The sequence below is a fragment of the Musca autumnalis genome, unplaced genomic scaffold (assembly GCF_047663935.1).
Source record: "Musca autumnalis isolate F117 unplaced genomic scaffold, ASM4766393v1 scaffold_1, whole genome shotgun sequence".
Taxonomy (NCBI): Eukaryota; Metazoa; Arthropoda; class Insecta; order Diptera; family Muscidae; genus Musca; species Musca autumnalis.
In genome coordinates, this window is record NW_027411644.1 from 79928280 (window position 1) to 79950358 (window position 22079).

The 22079-nt window shown below is 39.6% G+C and overlaps 1 protein-coding gene across 2 annotated transcripts; it reads left to right on the forward strand.

Annotated features, from left to right (window-relative positions):
- The first annotated feature begins 1870 nt into the window (after positions 1-1870).
- Positions 1871-21242, forward strand: LOC141402008 (uncharacterized). 2 transcript variants are annotated; one of them, XM_073982623.1, is made up of 6 exons: positions 1871-2106; positions 2496-3701; positions 5129-8420; positions 11136-12331; positions 19786-20181; positions 20255-21242. In XM_073982623.1, the coding sequence occupies exons 2-6, from the start codon at positions 2553-2555 to the stop codon at positions 20501-20503; spliced, it is 6282 nt and encodes a 2093-aa protein (XP_073838724.1). In that variant the 5' UTR covers positions 1871-2106; positions 2496-2552; the 3' UTR covers positions 20504-21242. The 2 variants fall into 2 exon arrangements, with proteins under 2 accessions (XP_073838724.1, XP_073838718.1); XM_073982617.1 differs by lacking the exon at positions 1871-2106 and adding an exon at positions 2178-2315.
- Positions 21243-22079: the final 837 nt, after the last annotated feature.

Below are 22079 nucleotides of genomic sequence, written 5' to 3' on the forward strand. Positions count from 1 at the left end.
GTTATTGAAACGTTGGATTTGGTTGTGTAGTCCCGGTCCACACTAGAGCGATTTCATTGAAAAAATTGCATGAAATTATGCGTCTCTAGATCGACTTCCATAGTAGAGTAAAATAATAAAATTGCTGTAGTGGGGAATTCGATTTAAGAACGCCAAATTTCATGAAATGTTTTAATGAAATTCACGCTAGTGTGGACCGGGACGTATTCGTAAATAAAAAGAAAAGATTTTTCTTTATAATTAGTTTCATTCGATTTTTGTTCCATTAGAAATTTGTTCATTTCTCATAATAATAATTAAGCCCATAATTATTAGTTTTGTATAATATGTATTTATATTTACCCCGTGTTTTTGTAAAAAAATGTATTCTTCTCACACGGACTGCCAAATTTTGTAGATCGATTTACTCGCCTTATCGAAAATATAGGGCGCTGATTTTTAAAGGAGGAATTCTTAACTGTATATGAAACTCATCTACGAAAAATTAAATCTATTACGAATATAGACGAACGAACAAAATAAGTTATAAAAACAGGGAGTTACAGCGTGTTTTTGTAAAAATGCTTGCCTGTCAAAATTTACAAATTTCAAATTTTACGAACCATTCGTTTTTATCTAAAAGCTTTCGTCTATTTCATAAAAGCTTTTATATATCAGGGTTTCCATGATACTTATTTTGTGAATTTTGCATAGGCATCTGCACGTAAAATGTGTTACTTGATGGCAACCCCGATAAGCAGATGACAAACAAAACATAAGAAAAAAATGTAATCAAATTTGTCCAAAAATAATTGTGATAATATGAAGAAACGGATGTGCATATACGCGTGTGCTTCTATAGAAATAAATAAAATAGCATTCCCTTCCAGTTTTAGTGTGTTTTGTGCCATTAATTACTCCAATTATTTAATTTTCATTCAAAACGATGGGTCTTTTCCATTTGTTTATTTTTGACGTATTCGTTCGTCTAATATTGTTACGAAAACCAAAAAAATACGAAAATAAAAAGCTTTCTTTTATTTGTCACACGAATACAAACGTCAATCGCTATGAAACCCAAATTGTGTCTTCGTTCATGAAATCGACGAACGAATGGACAAAAACTTTTTACAAAAACACGCTGTAATGCTTGGTTTACATTTACGAAATCCACTTGATTTCAACTGTCAAATCCATAGGTTAAACGTCAAATGAAATCCAGATGAGATTTCATTTGACGTTTGAGCTATGGAATTGACAGTTGAAATCGAGTGGATTTCGTAAATGTAAACTTAGCATTTCTCCATGGTATAAGTAAAGAGGTAGATTTAAATGAATAAAATCTATAGAACCCTTGTTTTTCTTGAATTCTTAAAACTTCAAAATAAAAGCAACAAGTGGGTTTGTTCCAATCCATTTTTTGAGCATTTTATAAAAAAACGCGAAAAATGAATGAAGAGTTAAGTTTTCTCCACATAATCGAGTTGTGAATATGATAAAATTATTGTTTCAATGCAAATCTTACCAATTTCTTCAATACAAATGGTCTAAAAACCATTTTAAAAATCATTGAATTCGATTGTTTTTAAAATTGTTTGGCATATTATTCAAACACCACACACACATTCACAGTTTGTTTATATTGTTTTGAAGTTTTAGGCATACTCGAATGAAAAAATTTAAATTGACATAAAGCTTTGGCTAACCTTTCTTATTAAACCATGCATTTCTCTATCAAGTGACATTTTTTACTTCCTTCAACTTGTCTGTATCGACTGAAATATCTATTGCTCTGAACACCACAGATATTTCTCATTTCTGTGGCAACATCAACATACATTTTCACAACATTTACCATTTATATATATCAACCCGTTGTCAAATCAAAGAGAAAAACAGGGTTGTATTCTCACATAATACTTTATATTTTAAAATGTTCACAAAATTATCGAGTGAAGAAAAAAACACGAGTAGGGCAAGAGAAGTACAAGCCACAAGACAATTCCGAAAGAAAAGAAGAAGGAAATCATGTAAATTGCGCATTTAATCGCCATAAAATTAAGATTATTCGTTACAAATTTTATCGGTGGCATTGTTTTTTATCGAGCACATAACGAAACGGCAAAGGTTTGTTGATTTCCCCATCTAAAAACGGGCGCTATCTTGAACTCGTCTACAAAAATATTCGGCTGCACACAAAAAAACTTCTAATAATTCAATGAAAGCAAGCAAGAGGAAAAATGTATTAAACGATGATGCAACTGAAAAGAAAATAGAAGAGAAAAATTATAAAAAATAGTGTGTGCCGTTTGTTCGTCCGGTTGTTGCGTGTGTTGGTTGGTGTTCGAATTTATAATTTAAGTTAAAATTGTTTGTGCTTTGAGACTAAATGAATGTTGGGTCTGTGTGCTTGGTATAGAGAAGAAATTTTTATTAGAAAAACAAAAGAAAAAAGAAACGAAAAGTAAATATTCAATAGCATTAATGTGGGCCAATTGATTTTATACCATTTGCAGGTACCAATTGCTCTAGGCCAACCGTTGTAAATTCTTGTGTTGTGGTGAGGTGTGTTTATGAAAATACCTACGACATTCCATATGTCCGACTCGGAATACAGTGAATCCTTTGCCGGTGGTGGTCAGGAAGAAGGTGGCGGTTTGGGTGGTAATGAACGAGGGCAACAACAACAATACCAAATGCAACAGAACAATGCTTATGGCAACTTTGCCACTGGAATTGGATCAAGTAGCAGCAGTTCAGAAGGAGATTCTAGTGTTTCATCAACATCCTCCGATGAGGACACGGATGAGGAAAATGAATCTGATGATTCCTTGGAATTGGCAAAAATTACCAATGAAGTATTGAGTTTACCTAGAGGCCTATGTGAAAATCCTGCCATCTTTCAAGAGTTTTTCTCATTGGAATCGTGGCAGGAGTTGCCACCACATATACAAAATCATCTCCATCAATACCTGCCGAACTTTAATAAGGTACTACCACCACAAATGGCAGCAGTAGAACAAACTCGTTCCATATCAATGTTATTTAGTGGCGACCTTAAAGTATTTGGCCAATCGCCCTTGTCTACTTTACAAAAACATTTAGAGGCTGGCAATTATCGTCCGGACATCAAGAAATTACGTGAAAACATCAAAAAGTCACAAAGGCGGGAAAGTAAATTTCAGACCTGTGAACGACTCTCCTACATGGCCAAAGAATTGTTTGTATCTCGGCAACGATTACTGGATCATGCCATCAAATCTTTGCCCGAGACTGTTACCAAAGCACCTGCAGCCTCAACTTCTGTTACAAGTATGCGTCAACCAAAACCAGGACATTTATATCATGACAACAAATTATCAGCGATTCGTGCCCGCAAACGTTTCTATACGGAAATCTCACAAATAGCTCAAGAATTAAATCTAATGGAAGATTTTGTACTTAGTGCCGACGAAGATAATGATATGGATAATAATCTTAATGAAGAATGGCGAAAAGATTTAATACAACAACAGCGGTCGTTGGAAGAAAATGCCGAACCGCCCAAAACGAATATAGCATTGGCCGAACGTTGTGTCTATAGCACCGTATTCCGGAAACGTTCGGAACAAGACGATGAGGAAGCATTCCGTATGCAACAGCGTTCGCGGCAATCGAGGCTTACAAATCGAAATTTTAAAGAATATTTACGAGAACATAAGAGGAGAAAATTGACTGAACCGGTAAGTACACACCACCGAAAGCTACGCTACAATTCAAACGAACGCGAGATCAAAAATTAACTCGTCGAAGTAATTGGTTTAGAAACCATATATCATATTATACATAATTTGTAGTTGGTTGGAATTTGTAAGTAATCGATTTGATCCTACTTTGTAAAGTCTGAACTTCTTCCAAACTTAGAGTACCTTCTAAGGTTGACCATATCGGTCAACACCTTTTAATTTCTTTTCAACAAAATTCCAATAATTTTGGTTCACATGCAGTGCAGTTTAACGTCTGTTTTTGATTAGAATTGCAAATTTTCCCGAAAGTAGTACATGATGTCCCTATTTCAGGGCTAGGAAAATGGGATATTATTGTTTAAGTTGTCGAATATTAAAGATCCACTAGGATTCTGTAACACCAAATTTGATGAAAATGAACGGAATCATTGAGATAGAACGCTAAAATTGTGCACCAGAGTGCCTTTTTTCCATAGGCAGGTCAAGTTCGATATATAGGTCCACGTTTTGGTTTGGCGAAAATATAACGGTTCCATCCAATTTAAGGTTTTTTGAGGAAATTAGTTAAATTTTTTACCGAACTAGCTTTAATTTGACATTTGAGGTTCGCAGTGGTCTCGAACCTTCAACACCAAAAGTCGTCAATATAGGTTTATGATTTGGTATAGCCCCATTTAATGTATTTTGGGGATTTTTGCTGCAAAATTGAACCGACAAAGCTTCAATTTGACTCTTGAGGTTTACAGTGGTCACGAAACTTCTCCACCAAAAATCGTCGACCTAGGTCCATTTTTTGGTATAGCCCCTATTGAACGTTAGCTCGTAATTTTCGGTATATTGAGGATTTTAGCTACATTTTTTAACCGAAACAGATGTAGTTTGACATTTGAATTCCTCAGAGGTCCCGAAACTCCTCCACCAAAAGTCATCCGCACAGGTACATGTTTTGGTATATCCTCCATATAAAGGTACGAACAGATTGAAGAAATTTGTAGATACATTTTTTTGACCTAATTTGGCCATTTGGGATATCCGTGGTGGATATCAGGAAACTAATTATTCCATTTTAGTTCAGTATATATTATGTTGGAGGGTATAAAAAGTTCAGTCCGGCCGTACTAAAAGTATTTTACGGGCTTTTTTGTTCTTGTGAAGTTCATATTTCTTCAAAACCCCCTTTCATTCACAATTATAGATTGTGTTGCAGATTTTCACCATATAATTTAATTGCAAAGACTATAAGAAAATCCCAGAACGACTTTCCGAACAACAAAAATGCCTCTACAGTGTTTGGGATTTGTTCATGGGAAATTTAAAGTTGGGGGTATACAAGTCCAGACAAAGTCGCCAGATTCCCTTTTTATTTATTAAGAATAATTTTCCCTTTACCAAAAATTAACAAAAATTTTTTCTTATTTTTTCAGACTCTACCCGAATTGGAGACATCTGATATACGCTTACGTGATGTGTGTGCGAGGGCACAAATTGGTGGCAACTTTAAACGAGTGCTGGGAGCAGGAAAACCAGGACGTAAACCCAAAGCTTCGGTATCAGCAGCTTCCAATGTCATTCCCCCAAACACCAGTCAACTGGGCACAACTGAAAATACAGAGAATCCATTGGGAATAAATAAACATAACCTTTCTACATTACCAATAACACCAAATAATGCAAACACCACACCCCATATGCAAACAACACCACCAGCGACATCAACCCAACAACAACAATCAACTAACAAGCTAAGTGAACCACCTGCCCTTGTACCCATTCAACAGCCTATAGCCAAGAAAAATGAAATGTTTCAGCAACAGAATACCGGCAATTTGCCAACAGCATCAGCAGCAACAACAACAATGCCGGCACATTATCTCCAACAATCATCAACAGCCCAACAGCAACAAATGGAATCACCACCACCCTCTTTCACAAAACCCAATAATAATCATCAACATTTACATAATACATCAAATGATTCTCTAAATATGTCATCATTCATGGTGACGGGACATAATGATAATTTGAATTTATGTATGGATGATTCATCGATATTGGCCACCAGTGATCATGATGCCTTTAACATGCTGGACAGTGAGGTGGAATTACAACAGGAAGAAGTTGAAACATTTGGTGGTGATGATAATTTAAGCAATTTTGTTATTGGTGATGATATTGTTTTGGGTGGTTCAGCACACCACCATCACACACATAAAAATGGAAATCGTAACCAACAATCACATCCTTTACCCAAATTGGAACCCATTTCCGCAAAAGTTTCTCTCAAATCATCGCCAAACAATCAGAAATCCCTAACACCATCGTCCTCCTCCGGCTGCATGACAAACTTAATTTGTTCCAGTGAATTGATACAGGAAACACATGCCTCCTATTTCTCCCTGATAAGAGACTTTTTCTGTTCCACACCCAATCATCGTATGCGTTTTGATGATTTGAAATTTAAAATCGATATTTGGTTAAGAAATCCCATAACCGCCCTTAATGAGTGGTATGCACATGCAGATAATTGGTCAAGTCTCCTGAGTTCTGCCATTAACTTTTTGGTTGGTGACTTCCCTGACCTGCCCGAAGAATATGTCCCATATATTGAGCATAAAATACAAATGAATATCTATCAATGGATTGGGGCAGGGCGTGATTCGGATAATCGTTTAACAGAACTCTGCAATATGTGGATGGAAAAGCGTAAGCAACCACAGGAAAACCGGAAATCCCTTGAAGGAAAATTAGAAGTATTGCCCAAATCAGTTGTGGAAAGTGATGAAGCTGCTGCTGAGGCAGCAGCAATGATTCCACCTCCACCACCACCAAGATTTCCCACAAATTGGACAGTGCGACCAGCAACACAAGAAGAAATGCTTGAATTTCAGCGTCAGGAAAGAGAGCGGTTTGAACAACCCCACAAGGCCTACACATATGTTATGCATGGCTATGAAAGTGTGGTGGGTCCCGTCAAGGGTATCTATACTCCAATGCTAGCATTGGCCAAGGCACGAGGCCATAGTATGATGGTGGGTGATAGGCCCAATTTTGTAACCATACTCACCCTAGTGCGGGATGCCACCGCTCGTTTACCCAATGGTGAGGGTACGCGTGCCGATATATCGGAACTTTTGAAATGTTCACAATACATTAATCCAGATGCGGCGGAAAATGTACTACAAACAATTGTTAGCGGAGCCTTGGATCGCATGCACACAGAACATGATCCCTGTGTGCGTTATGATCCAAAAAGGAAAATTTGGATTTATTTACATCGCAATCGTACGGAGGAAGAGTTTGAACGGATACATCAGCAAAATCAAACAATTGGAAAGACAAAGAAGTTGCAACAGCGGAAACCAACAAGGCCCATGACAACGACATCAGGTGGCAAACTAAATAGCCCGGAGCAAGAAACAGTTGAGAGCAGTGCAGTGGCAAACGGTAGCAATGGTGGCGGTACCTTGCTTTCCCTGCCCGCCTTGGTACCCGCCAACCCCATAATTGTTAGTAACAGCAGTAATGTCCAAAGGCAACAACAATCGGCGCTAACACAACAAAAACACTTGCAACAACAAATACAAATCCAAAAATGTCCGCCCGTACCACCATTGAAATACAACATACCTCCTGCACAACAACAAGTAACCGTTGTTGGCAACAGTCCACAACAAGCTCAGCAGCAAAAATCTTTGCTTAAACCCACTCTGAGACAAGAAAATAAAGCAACTACCGCCCAACATAGTTTTCAAGTTCCACAGGCGAAAACTTCTAATCCACATTCAAATACAACGCCAATTATTGTTGCCACGCCACAAGGTCTACAAACGGTACATGTTTCAAATGCCACCTCAGTGGTTTCATCGAATAGCAACAACAACCCCAACAAAACCAATCAACAAACATCTCCTGTACAACAAACAAATCTTACCGCAAATTTGGCTGGCAAGCGGGTTATGCTTAACAAGCCCATAATTATCAATCAAGTAACCAATCAACAATCTGCCAATACCCTAAATAAACAAAAATCTCCCCAACAACAAATTATTAAACAACACAGTCGCATTACCCTAAGTCCGCAACAACAGCAGCAGTTGCAACAACAGTCATCAAATATTATTACATTACCCATCTCGGTGGCGAATAGCATTAATATCAATACAAACACCTCAGCTACAGCGGTTACTACAGATCTCTCGGATAATTCCATTTCACCATCAGCAGCGCAGTCTCCGTCACCAAGTGGTGGTGGTAAACAAAATATTATACGTTTATTACCCGGCTCAAATGTTAAAACAATTTTAACTTCTCCCACGGGTGGAAGTCAACAATTGGTACAGAGACAGAGAATTGTTGCAACAAATATATCAGCCACCAGTCCAGTACCAGCGGAACAAAGACCCAGTACTCCTCAGCAGCACCAGCAACAAAGAAATACAGCAGGTTTTCAATTATTGTCAAGTAGTGGAAATGTTACCATCAATAGCAGTTCAAATAGTTCTACAGTCACGCCAACTTCTGTAGTCACTTCTAGTCCTGCTGCCGGTTCTATTGTTAAAATGTCAGCTCAGGCATTTGCTGCTCTTCAACAAAAACAAGCTGCACAACAACAGCAGCAACAGCATATCATTATGAAACAATCAACATCCCCCACTGGATCAAAACTGCAAACAACGACCCTGGGTCAAACTCTTAAAACTCAAAGAGTTATATTGGGTAAGTTTCGATCTTTCTTGTTTTTAGATATGTTAAAGTAATTTCGTTTACAATTTTGGAATAGTCTATGGAATTTTCACAGAGAATAGAAAATGACGCAGTGTTTTTTCGCTTTCTGCAATCGGTTGTTGTTGTACAGGATAGGTTGCTGGATCTTGCTGTTGGGCTCTATTTACGCTATAGAATGTGGTGCGCTCACAGTCCTGCAGTCGCACAGTGGTGCCACTTGTATGGAAAGAGTGCCAAAATAGGGGGTCGATTATGGATAGCAACTCAACTGTAGTTGCGTTGCCGGAAGAGAAAATCATGCAATTAAAATGAGTAAAAAGACGGAATTTTTTGTCAAATTCAGTTAATATCAGTGTTTTGAACCTCCAGCTATTGTAAAAAAGTATAAATTCTAATGCGAAAATAGAAAATTATATTACTAACTTTACTGTGCGCAACGCAACTGGAGTTGGGTTGCTATCCATAATCGACCCCTAGATTTAATCGAGCTACCGCCTCGAAATTTTAAGCATAGGTTATAACGAGCCAAAAAGTTAGAAACATAAATTTAGTGGATGTTGGTTCATATTTGGATATATTGTTGAGTTTAAGGTATCGTTCAGAGCGTCATCGACAGAGTGAGCGGAAACCAAAAATTCGTCAAATTATGGGCAAATTTTGGAAACTTTATGTATGGCTTAATTATAGAACTTAGACTCAATAACTTTACATACGTATATCGTTCTTGTCCAAAAAAATGGACGACCTGGGTCTATCTCCAGTTCTCCAGAAATTATTGCACACCTTCAGGGGGATGTTTCGGGATATGATTTTTCTAAGTTTACACTATCTATGCAAAAGAATTTCAAAATTTTGGAACCTCCATTACATTTCGAAAACACTTATTTGACAACTTGTATTACATGTAGTTATTGGTTCTTATTACTCGAAATGCCAAATTTCAGCACATTCATTTGGAAAATATGGTTATTGGTTCTTATTACTCGAAATGTCAAATTTCAGCACATTCATTTGGAAAATATGGTCAAAATCGTAAAATTATAAAAATGGGAGGTACGTCTGGATATACCAAAACATGGACCTCTATTGGCCGATTATTTTAAGAATGTTTAATAAAACCAAAGAACACTTTGAAAATATCGACAAAGTCTGGAAAATAATTAAAAATGGGAAGACCGTTATACCTAGTCACCACGAGTCTAGTCAGATCGATATCATGGTTAGAAATAATTTTGTCGCTCTTTCTAGACAACAGTACGTGAGTACGATTCACCTTTGCTGGCATTCTTGTTGGCTTCAGTAGCGGAACCATCAGACTTCGGGAACGATGTGGGTGGCTAGGTCATTAACTTTTGTGAGATACTCGACTTCCGGCACATCCAGTTGTTTCATGATGGGATTCGTAACATTATCCAGTGTAAATTGTGGTGGTTCATCCTCGACAGCAAGAGATCTAATGCGACGTAGTACTCTTCGCCCAGTCACTCCCGGTGTACTCGACAAACTGTCGATTGGAAAAACTTGCGCACCTCTTCGGATCAATCAGCTTAATGTGGCCAAACGTGACTCTGAGGTCCTTCTTTCCTGGGTTCAAGAGTGACTTAACCATTACACACTATTCACTTATTCCGGCTTCAATGTTGCAACTCTTTATGTGGTTTAACTTCCAGTTTCAACGCCCTGACTCTGGGGCGTCAATGGGGTTGGTTCGACGAAGGTCGTCACGTTCATTTGCTAATTCGCCTCTGCTGGGAAGTTTGGTCTTACTTCGGGTATTCGACCAGCAGGTATTTGGCGAGAGGCTGCAGCAATGATGATGCTTCGCAACGTCCTTTCTGCTACCCGAACTTCACAAGGGTTGGGCAGATTTCTGAAGCGGTGATTCGTGAACTCTCTGAAACTGCGGCGTTCAGAGGTGATGAAATCGGTCGGTTGATGGAGTCAATCATGGGGTGATTTTCTGATCCAAGGGAAACGACGAGTTGACGTCACCTAGCGTAATTTTTCAGACCTGGTATGTCTGGCGAACTGTGATACTCTCCGCTTATTCTAGTAGAGGCGCACTCATTGACCGTGCAAAACGAAAAACTATCAATTTGCTCAGCCAGCGCTATACGCCTCTAGTCGTTTCGCAGGACCGAATAGCACAACTAATGATGAGCATGATTTAAAATCCTTCAAGACCAGACGGTTATGACCTTCCAGAAGCGGTTTAATTTTGGAGCCAGGCTCAAGCAAGATAGGTCTGTATTGTACAGACTGGTGCAATAGGAAAGCTAACCCCCCACCTCCACTTCTGGTGCGATCCTTTATCAGTACGTTGTAACCATCACAACGCTGTAAGCTTCAGTTGTTGTTGAACTTGGTTTCCTGCACCGCCGCAGCCATGATAGTCTTCCGACTCGTGAAATCAACTATATCCTCGATCTTACCTCGGTGTCCATTGCAATTTAATTCAAAAAAGGATGCAAGAATCGGAAGAGATGCGTGTGCGGCTTTGAATTAATGTTTTGTTTTTAAAAAATAAAAATTATATCGACAAGTAAAGTTTAAAATTGTGGGATACCTTAGAAAACGAAAAACTTCTAGTATATGTAGTAGGCCTCATGTTACCCAATGATTTTTGTTGTTGTCCAACTCAAACACTAAACTTATCTGATAACTTCCCTGTTAACCTTCTTTTATTCTTTTTTCATTTATTTTCAGGCAATACAACTGTCATTGGACAATCATCAGTAGCACAAGGCAAAAATATTGTACTACAACAGCTGCCAGTCGGCAGTTCAACATCGGTGGTGGTCACACCCACAACAACAACAGCAACATCTGCCTCATCCACGCTTAGTGGTGGAAGCAGCAATAAAATACAAACAATTAATACAACAATATTAACACCACAACAACAAAGAATACTCATGCAAAATCTAAAGCAGCAGCAACAACAACAGCACCAGACCAGTAATATTAATCAAAATCAATTACAATTTAAAACTGTACAAGTTGTGACAAGCGGTTCAGCTTCAACGACCCAACAGCAGCAGCAAAATATTATCCAGAGACAACCACAAACTATAACATTGGCAGCACAACAATCCACCAACACAAATAGGGATAATGTTTCAGCTCAGCAACAAAATTTAACCAAAATACTCAAAACAACCGGCCAACAACAACAGCAACAGAAGTCTTCAGAGGCAACTTCAAATCCAACTGCTGCTCGTATAATAACCAGTTCGGGTGCCCAAATTATATCTCTCGATAGTTTAATACAAAAACAAGGAGGCACATTAAGAATTGCTGGAAACGTTAATCCAACAACAGTTGTTAAAGCCAATAAGCAACTAAACACTACAATCTTACAAAAGATTCCCCAGCAGCAGCTACAACAGCAAACAAAGCCACCACAATCTTCTTCTCAACAGCCACAATATGCTATTGTTTCTGTGCCGAATAGTATTATATCGCTGAGCAATTCCAATAATATAACAGTAGGCCAAAGAATTATAACTACCCAGGCAAATTCTGGCTCGGTTAATACCTCGTTTGTTAATGTTGATGCCACGAAAGTGACGCCCGGTATTGTAACTACAGCCAGTGGCCAACGGCGGGTTTTGACAACTGCTGGTGGTACAAAAATTATAACTAAAGCTGGTACAGCTACAGCGGCGGCAGCAGCAGGGAGTAATATTCGTGTATTAAACACCAACAATCAACAGGTGTCGTCAGGAAATATAAATGTTACTACCTTACAAGGAAAGCCATTTGTTTTGGCCTCCGGTAAAACTGTCACTGCAATTAACAAGGCACAAATTGTTAATCCGCCGTCAGGGCAAAATATTGTTCAAACATCGTCGGGCAGTATTGTTATTGGTGGTCAAACGATTAAGCTGCAACAAGGAAATGTAAGTACAGTTTGAAATTTCGAAAAAAAAAAATTAAAATGAAAACTAATTAAAACTTGTAAAATGCACCATAACTCTCAGTGGAAAGTTTGTCTGGTCCCCAAATGTTTTAAAAAATTCGTTAGTAGAATATTTTTTAAAAAATCAAAATCATTGATTCATTTTTGGTAACCGACAACAATCGGTAAATTAAAAAGCAAAATTATGAAAGAAAAGTGGACAACATTGTTTCTATTGGTAGAACTCAGCAACAACTTTATTTTGGTCACTAACTTACCTACAAATTGCGTTTATGAACATCTTCAGGGTTATCATGAATATTTATCTCGGAATTTTCCGCGAGGAAAATAATTTTAAAAAGTGAAATTACTTTAAAATCGATATTTTAAAAATTTGAAAACTACTTGAATCACTTAATTATGCAATATTCTTGCTGAATTGACAAAAATATTCCCCTGAAAATGGGGAAAGGGAAAAATTACGCGCGGAATTTTTATTCATGATAACCCTGCTTAATTTTACCGATTTTTGCCACCAACGGCAAAAAGAGTTACAGAATTCCGCTACTTTTGTTTGGCTCAATTCCTCGCGGCTGTTTCTTCTATACCGGATTGACCCGGAAATACACCAACAACAGTGTTCCGGCAGAGGCTGTCATCTCCATGTACATATGTTAGTAGTATTTATGCTACGGAGCCTGGCCGAAGTTTACATTCTGATTCCGCGGGAGTCAGGAGCCCCTAGTCCGTAAGAACTAGTCTGGCAATTTGGTGCAGACCCCTGTTGGGAGCAAGACACCGGGAGTCTGTGATTTAAACCCAAATCGTGAGTAGACTTTTGGCTCGAATGTGGAGTTGCATTATCTAGCGGGTGCCTGGCCCGCAGAAAGGCAGGAGCGCTGTATAGGCTCCGCCTCAAATCAAGGGAATGAATACGCCCAAATGCGTTGGAACAAAGTGGTACTCACTTCGGCGCTGACGGACGCATTATTTTCGTCCGGTGTGGTTTTTGTATTTGTATCGTTTTTCTGTGTTGGGAGCAGAATGTCCCAAAATGCCTATTCAGGATGTTTTTGGTGTGCGGGGACGGAGGAAAACCCTGGACCAATTTGGATGTGCTCAGTTTATCACATACGCATCCAATTCTCTCAAACTTCGGTGAGATGCAATAGATGTCGGGAGGGGGTGCATTTCAGGGTTTGTTCTGGGCCCGTCCATGTGAAGGACTACGATAGGAACTGCAACATGCTGCATGAACATAGCCCCCAGAATAAGCGACACCCCCGCAATCCCCCAACAGCAGCTGCACACACACCATTGTTGTTCAAATCCCTGAAAATGTGATGTAGTTGCAGTGGACTCCCTCCGAGGTAAGATCGAGGAAATAGTGGAAAGGATTGCACCAGAAGTGGAGATGGGAGATATGCTTTCCTATTGCACCAGTCTGTTCAATTTAGACGTATCTCTCGTGAGCCTGGCTCTAATAACCCGTACATGGAATGTATGGGGGTAGCAGTCAGGTGCGGAACTGCAGAGATAGAGTTGCTGAACGTATACATCCCGCCCATAAATAGCTGTACTCCAGGTTATAGGTCCAACATTAGCCCGCTTTTGGGAGGTCTTGAGGGACTTTAGTGCTCATCTAGAGTTCTGGCCTCCGGTCCTCGGAAAAGACCAGATGGGTATAGTGCAGGCTGAGCAGGTGTAGCAGGATCAATGAAGACGCCCTTATCAGAAATAACGGAGAGTGTGACAGTTCGCCAGACATAACCATCGCGTCACCTTGTCTAACAAATGACGTCATCTGGCAAAGCCGTCGTAGTTCTTGGTTCAGAACATCTCCCCATAGTTGTCTCCATCAGCAGAACGCCCGATTTCATCACCTCTGAATGCCGCATTTTCATCAATCATGGGAAAGCTAATTGGCAAGGTTTCATCGCTTTAGAGATCTGCTTAACCTCTATGATGTTCGGGTCGATACGTTTTGAGACATCATAACTGCTGCAGCCGCTCGCTATATACCTGCTGGTCGAATATCCGAATTGAGAAAAAATTTCCCATCAGAGACGGTATTATGAGCATTATGAGCTTTGTCGAGCCAAACCCAGTGACCCCAGAGTAAGGGAGCCGACACTGGAAGTTAACAGGTTCATCGTCGAGCAAAAGCGGAACAAGTGGCAAAATTATCTATAGAGTTGATTTATTTTAATCAATTGTTTGTCGAGCACCTCGGAAGTGACACGACGGAGAAAACGGTACTACGTCGCATTAGATCTCTTCCTGCGAAGGAGGAACCTCCACAATATACAATGGGTGATATTGCTAATGCCACCAGGAAATCTAAATCATCCAAAGCGTTGGTCCTGATGGAATCTTAATGTTAATGCTGAAAGAGCTGGATGTGTCGGGAGTTGAGTATCTCACTAAAGTTCTCTACCTGTCGCTAGCCACCCACAGAGTTCCCGAAGTCCAAAAATGAGCAGGGTGATCACCACGCTACAGAAGCCAGTAAGGATGCCGTCAAAGGCGAATTGTACATACCGATTAGCATGTTGTCACCCGTAACAAAGACTCTTTAGGTTCTATTCCTCCTCAACCTCAGAAATAGCTATCCACTTGTTGCTGATCATCAGTGTGTGTTCCGTAAGAAGCTCAGCACGACAACCAGAGCAAGTAGTGTGGTAGAACAGTGATGGTGGCGCTTGATTTATCAAAGGCCTTTGATACTGTCAAACACTCCACGCAATTTGGAACATTGAGCAGACAACCCTCCGGCCAAGTTTGAAACGTTGGGTAATCAATTATATGTGTGGAGGCCGGTCGTACGTGGAATTCAGAACAAGAAGTCAAGCCCCGTAGAGTGAAACATTGAGTTTATCAATGTGGGTTGATATCTTCGAACCCGTTTAAGCTCTACGTAACGTATGCGGATGATTATACGATTTGACGCCAGGTACCTTCTTCCCCGATGTCATTTGTTAATGCTGAACCCCTATTTGACTGATCTTACACCCTGTTTCCATGCAAGGAATATGCAAATATCCACCACTAAATCTACGGCCACTTTGTTCAACACATGAACTGCAGAGGCAAGCACTGAGTTGAATATCATATCATGGTCGATGGTAACATAATTCTAGCTGGGATTTAGGAATAAGGTCTTCCAGTGCCTAACCGGCTGCACTTAGGATGTATATAAAGAAATCTTGTTGACCACATATAACGCGATAGGTCGGTCTGTGGTAAGCAATGCGACTTCAGTGCAGTCCACGAAATAAGTGCAACGCGATGGGAAAATATTCAAATATATCAGAATGCCTCCTTGAGAACTGCAACAGGGTGCTTCCCAATGTCTTCAGTAGACCATCTACATTGACATGCTCTCATTGCAGCACTTGACCGGTTGTAGCCGTGAGAGACTAATAACCATATGGTTGATAGGATCCCCGCCGAGGCATGTTAGTAGCATGTATCTTCATGATCTAGAAAGAGAGGAACAACGTTAGGTTAGGTTAGTCTATAATACATGTCTAAATATAATTTACACGGATGCAGTTGCAGAACAACAATAGTGAGAATGCGGCCCTCGTAGAACATCCACCATCTATCGCAGCTGAGGAGCGTCAGCTGCCACGACAACCCAGAGTAGTTTTTACTCAACTACGCTCGAGAACGGGGGTGACGTAGGGGATGGAAGATACCAAGGAACGGTCCTGACCGGCTTTAACATGGCAAAGCCCAGGATTTATCTTGGTCCCTCTTTCATCCCAAGTGGACACTGACCTCCCCGTGGTGTCACCTGGGGAACTGCCTTTAACACCCGTTAAAGGTAGTGAGCTAACATGTGCCGCGCGTTCACCCATAAGAACGTTAAAAACTTGGGTTTGGGCGTCGGGTTAGTAACCCTCCCCTAGAAAAAACAGCCTACTATGAAAAAACGAAAGAAAAGAAAAACAAACCCCTCTAAAGTTGACGAACCCCGCAAACGTTTTAAGGACCATGATCTGCGAATCTGCACCTGGAATGTTCGCACTCTTTATAGAGAAGGTGCAGTCTTCGCATTGGCAGACGTACTTGAAAAGTACAAGACCGATATTACTGCCATACAGGAAATACGATGGATTGGGAAAGGCGTCACAACAACACCTAAAGGTGACGCACTGTATTATAGCTGCCATGACGTAAAGCATGAGTTTGGTTGTGGATTCGTAGTTAGTCGGAGACTAAAACATCTTGTATCCAGCTTCACTCCAGTGAATGAAAGACTTGCTGCAATTCGAATAAAAGCTAAATTCTTCAACATCAGCTTTATCTGCGCTCATGCTCCCACTGAAGAAAAGGACGAACAGACCAAAGATATATTTTACGAGTGCTTAGAAGAAACATATGACCGTTGCCCTGCCCATGACATTAAAATCATTCTAGGCGATTTTAATGCCAAAATTGGAAAGGAGAATATCTTTGGCCCAACAGTCGGGAAATTCAGTCTCCACAGTGAAACATCTGACAATGGTATGAGACTGATAGACTTTGCAGCTGCAAAAAACATGGTAGTTAGCAGTACCAGATTTAATCATCTCGATATTCATAAGGGCACCTGGCTGTCTCCAGATCAGAAAACAAGAAACCAAATTGATCATGTTGTGATAGATGGAAGACATTCATCGAGCGTGTTGGATGTACGATCGTTCCGAGGCGCAAACATTGATTCGGACCACTACCTTGTTGCAGCAAAGGTACGCACCCGCTTAAACGTAGCAAACAAAGTACGAGCAGACACAACACGAAAGTTAGACATCGGTAAGCTGCAATCACAACAGATAGCCACAGCATATTCCACTCAACTAGCCCAATTGCTTAATCAAAGCCCTCCTCATCCCGATAACATATCAGCGCAATGGCAAAGCATTGCCCACTCCATGCAAACAGCCGCAAAATCCATACTTGGATACCAGAGACCTCCACCAAGGAATCCATGGTATGATGAGGAGTGTCGTGCTGCCACCGAAGAGAAAAATGCGGCATATAAGGCTACTTTACAATCCGTAGCAACGCGTAGCGCACGAGAGAGATACAGGGAGAAAAGGAGAGAGGAGAAACGTCTTTTCCGCAGGAAAAAGAGAGAGATGGAAAAGCGGGAGTGTGAAAAAATCGAGATGTACAGGAGCCAGAATGAAGTCCGAAAATTCTACCAAAGAGTCAAGCATCAAACTGATGGCTTTGGTACAGGCACATCCTCCTGTAGAGACCAGCAAGGTAATTTGGTAACTGATACAGATAGTATACTCAGGATATGGAAAGAACATTTTTCAAATCTGTTGGTATCCAATAGCAGCGAAGAAGACGAAGATACCACAGTCCCAATCCCAGAAGATGGTATTGAATGTATACTGCCCAGCCAAGATGAGGTAAAGACAGCAATAAATCGGCTAAAGAATAATAAGGCAGCAGGAGCCGATGGCTTACCAGCCGAGCTGTTCAAAACCGGAGGCGACACCCTGATAAGGTGTATTCACCAGCTAGTTAGCACCATCTGGCAGGAAGAACGAGTACCCGACGATTGGAACCTGAGTATCCTGTGCCCCGTCCACAAGAAGGGAGATAAGACTGTATGCTCTAACTATAGGGGCATAAGTCTACTCCCTATTGCCTACAAGATCGTGTCAGGGATATTGTGCGAACGACTAAAGCCTATGGTCAACGAGGTAATTGGACCATACCAATGCGGCTTTAGACCTGGCAAGTCCACCATTGACCAGATATTTACCCTGCGGCAAATCCTGGAGAAGACCCAAGAGATGCAGATCGACACCCACCACCTTTTTGTCGATTATAAAGCAGCCTTCGACAGCCCGCTGCGTTCAAAGTATTCCAAGCCATGTCTGAATTTGGTATCCCCGCAAAGCTCATCCGTCTTTGCAAAATGACTTTAACTGACACGAGGTCCTCAGTTAAAATAGGAAAGAACCTCTCCGAAGAGTTTGGTACCAAAAGAGGTTTCAGACAAGGAGACAGCCTTTCGTGTGATCTCTTTAACATCCTGCTGGAAAAGGTTATACGAGAGGCAAACGTCAAAGAAGTGGCACAATCTACACCAATAGTCACATGTTACTTGCTTATGCTGATGATATTGACATCATAGGCCGATCAGTAAATGAAGTAACTGATACCTTTATAAAGGTCGAAGGAGAATCTGCTAAAGTGGGTCTGGCGGTAAACGGTGAGAAGACCAAGTTGATGGTGTCGACGCGCAATGCGTCCATTGAGCTCGGACCGACTGTGGAAGTTGGTTCCTATAATATTGAGGTAGTAAAAGACTTCGTCTACCTCGGCACCTCCGTCAACACAACAAACGACATCAGTTGTGAAATAAAAAGAAGAATTGTATTGGCCAACAGATGCTACTTTGGATTAAGTAAGCAGTTTAAAAACAAAGCCACATCTCGTCAAACAAAAATAACGCTCTACAAAACACTGATACTACCCGTGCTGATGTATGGCTCCGAAGCCTGGGTACTTGCGCAAGCAGACATGGCAGTGCTTGGTGTGTTTGAGAGAAAAATTCTTCGAAAGATCTACGGACCAATCTGCGTTGACGGTGAATATCGACGTCGCATGAACCACGAGCTGTATCTGCTATACAACGACATCAATATTGTTAAACGTATCGAGATGCAGCGATTGCGTTGGCTAGGCCATATCATAAGAATGAGCGATGATGAACCCGCTAAAAAGGCGTATGAATACATGCCACATGGCGGTGCACGCAGAATTGGCAGGCCAAGGAATAGATGGCGCAAACAAGTGGATGTTGAGATGAAAAGGCGCGGTATTCCAGAGAGCAAAGCAACAAATAGAGAGGAATGGAGATCTCTTCTTAGTTCGGCCTATAGAACAAATGTTCTGTAATGGGCCAGCTAAGTAAGTAAGTACGCTCGAGAACGAATGTGGCACATCTCGATCGAGCAAATCAAAAACCTTATAATTCAATTTCTATATTGTGATTTTTTCTTACTTTGTAATGTATAGCAATGAAAACTGTAATAATAATAACGACAGAAAAAAATCATATAGTTCAAGGGTTTGTGATACGGTGCCAAACATCTGCCCAGCACACGGCACAGGCTCGCATGACACACTGCACCTTTTCTACTACCCTGCCAAATCTACTCAACTCACTAGCTTTGTGGCTACAACCTGTCGAGGCAGCTATATTCCTAGAACTGTAGATAGACCCAGAGTCAGATTAAACAGAACAATGAACTTACAAACATATCTATAAAGCCTTATTCTGAAGGGGAATTCCCCGTGGGTTTTATGATTCCGCCGTTTGAACTTAAGGGAGAGAATGGGAAAACTCACGGGGAATTTACGTTGTGAATAAACCCCAGCATATGCTGTTACAACAATAACAACTATTTTCATTTACATATATTTTCGTGTTTATATTTCCAGACAAATATTCAACAACTGCTCAATAGAAGTGGTAACATAGTATCAGCTCAACAACAAGCTACTACATCATCAAATCAATCGAATAACAGCAGTAGTAACTCTGGTACGGGTCAAATGCAAACTGTTATCATGGGCAATCAAATACTTCGCGTGCAACAAATGCCACAAATTGTTACGGCATCTGGTAATCGACTAACAGCCACCAATGTCATTGGTAATAAAATCATAAACAGCAGTGAATCTAGTACAGGAACAACCAACACAACCAATGCTGCTACAACAAATGCACCTAAGACTATACTGTTGGGAACAGGTGGCCAGACACTGCGATTGCAGACAGCCGCCTCAACGGGACAAGCGACAAATAAAAATGTTATTATAAACACAAATCAGCAGGTAGGTGTCACTAAAAAATAATGCAACAATTGATTGTACATAACTAAAAAATACCCTTAATTTTTTACTTCAGACCAAAGCAACATTAAAAACATCTTCAAGTACAGCAGCCGCCACCTCAAATCGCGTTGTCTTAGCAGTGCAAGGTGGCGGTCAAATATTTCTATCACCGAACAACATAAATCTTAAAACGTTACAGAATTTAAAAATGGTCTCGCTAGCTCAAGCCAAGGACCAACAACAGACGTCAAGTAACATTCAAACACAGGCGAATATTTTGAAAATATCACCGTCGTCTACATCAAGTGATGCAAATGTTTAATTAATTTTATTTACTTAAAAATTAGCACACAAGTTTTTCTAAGTTTACATTTTATTGGTTCTTCGCAAGAAATGAGAACAAATGGAAAGAAAAAAGCAAAAAAAAAAACGCAATGCGATTATATCACATTGAATAGTAATTAATAATTACGCCAAGCGTAAAATGAAACATTAATTACAGCTCCTATTCAAGGACCTCCCCGCCCCTCCCTCTTTATTACTTCAACCCCTCCCTCCTGTGTACATATGATAAATATATGTAATATAACTTTAGCATTAAATAATATTTGATTATAATAATTAAATAAACATACATATACTTATATAGAATTAATCCTCTGGCCCTCATGCCATTCACCTCGTGTTCGTTTAAGAAATTCATCTCCCACAATCTATCTACCAGCTATCAGCTTTGTATAACAATGTTCATTACAAAGTTTTTGCAGCACTGCTCACATTTTACATACATCCAAGAAATCTTCGCCTACATTAAAATCATTTTATAACTAACACCTAATACTAGAATACAAACAATTTGTATTTTAAATATTAATTTAAATAATTATTAACAAAGAAACACACACATACATTTGAGTTAATGATAGCAAAACAAACAGAATTCAATTTCTTACATAACTTAATTAGTTTCAATAGTTTCAATAGTTTTTTTAGATTTAAAATATAAAAAATATTAAATAAAATAATAATACATACCATTGGAAAATTATCAAACAAATGATGTTCTACTTTTTTATTGGGTGGGTGTGTTTCTTCTGTTTGAAATACAAATACTTATTTATTTAGTCATAAAGACCCTTTCATACCCGGACAGTAAATTAAAATTCATGAAACATCGAATGCTTTCTTCAACATTTGAACCTAAATTTGAATTCTAAATACAATTTCAATAAGAATAACGTTGTCTTTCTTTTTGTTGTCTTTTTATTTATAATAGTAGTATTTGATAAATATCCAATTGTTATTCCATATTTTAATATAAGAAGGGGGTGGGGTCAACTGTTTTTGTAAAAAATGTCCATACTTACATACATTTTTTGTTAAACACACTTTGATTTCTTAAGTGAAATTTCTGGCCAGAAAATTCCCTCTTTTTCACATTTTTTTTTTTTACATTTATAATAGGTACTTTTCTCACGAACGTGAGTTTTGCTCACACCTTTGTTGTTTATAGCAGCATCCGGCAAAAAGGGGCACACGTGCCCTTGATGAGAATAACAACAGAACAACCACCACTCAGTCTTCTTTCAGAAGTCAATGAAGAAGGTTCTATTGCGGCTTGTTTGAATGATTTTTAATTTTAGCAATGTATTAACACACTCGCTGTTTGTGGAGAGAGCGAGTAGTATGCGTGAGGCCGCAAACAATGCGTTTGTATTAGTGCCGATACCTGGTTTATAGTAAGGGAATAGTGAGAACATAACAGCGCTCAAGGCTATATGATGTTTATAATAAGGGAGGAGGCGAGTATGAGAAAACTCACTGTGAGATGATGTTTATAATTGGGCTGAATATTAATTAATTAATATTATTCGCTGATGTACGAACGTAGACTAATT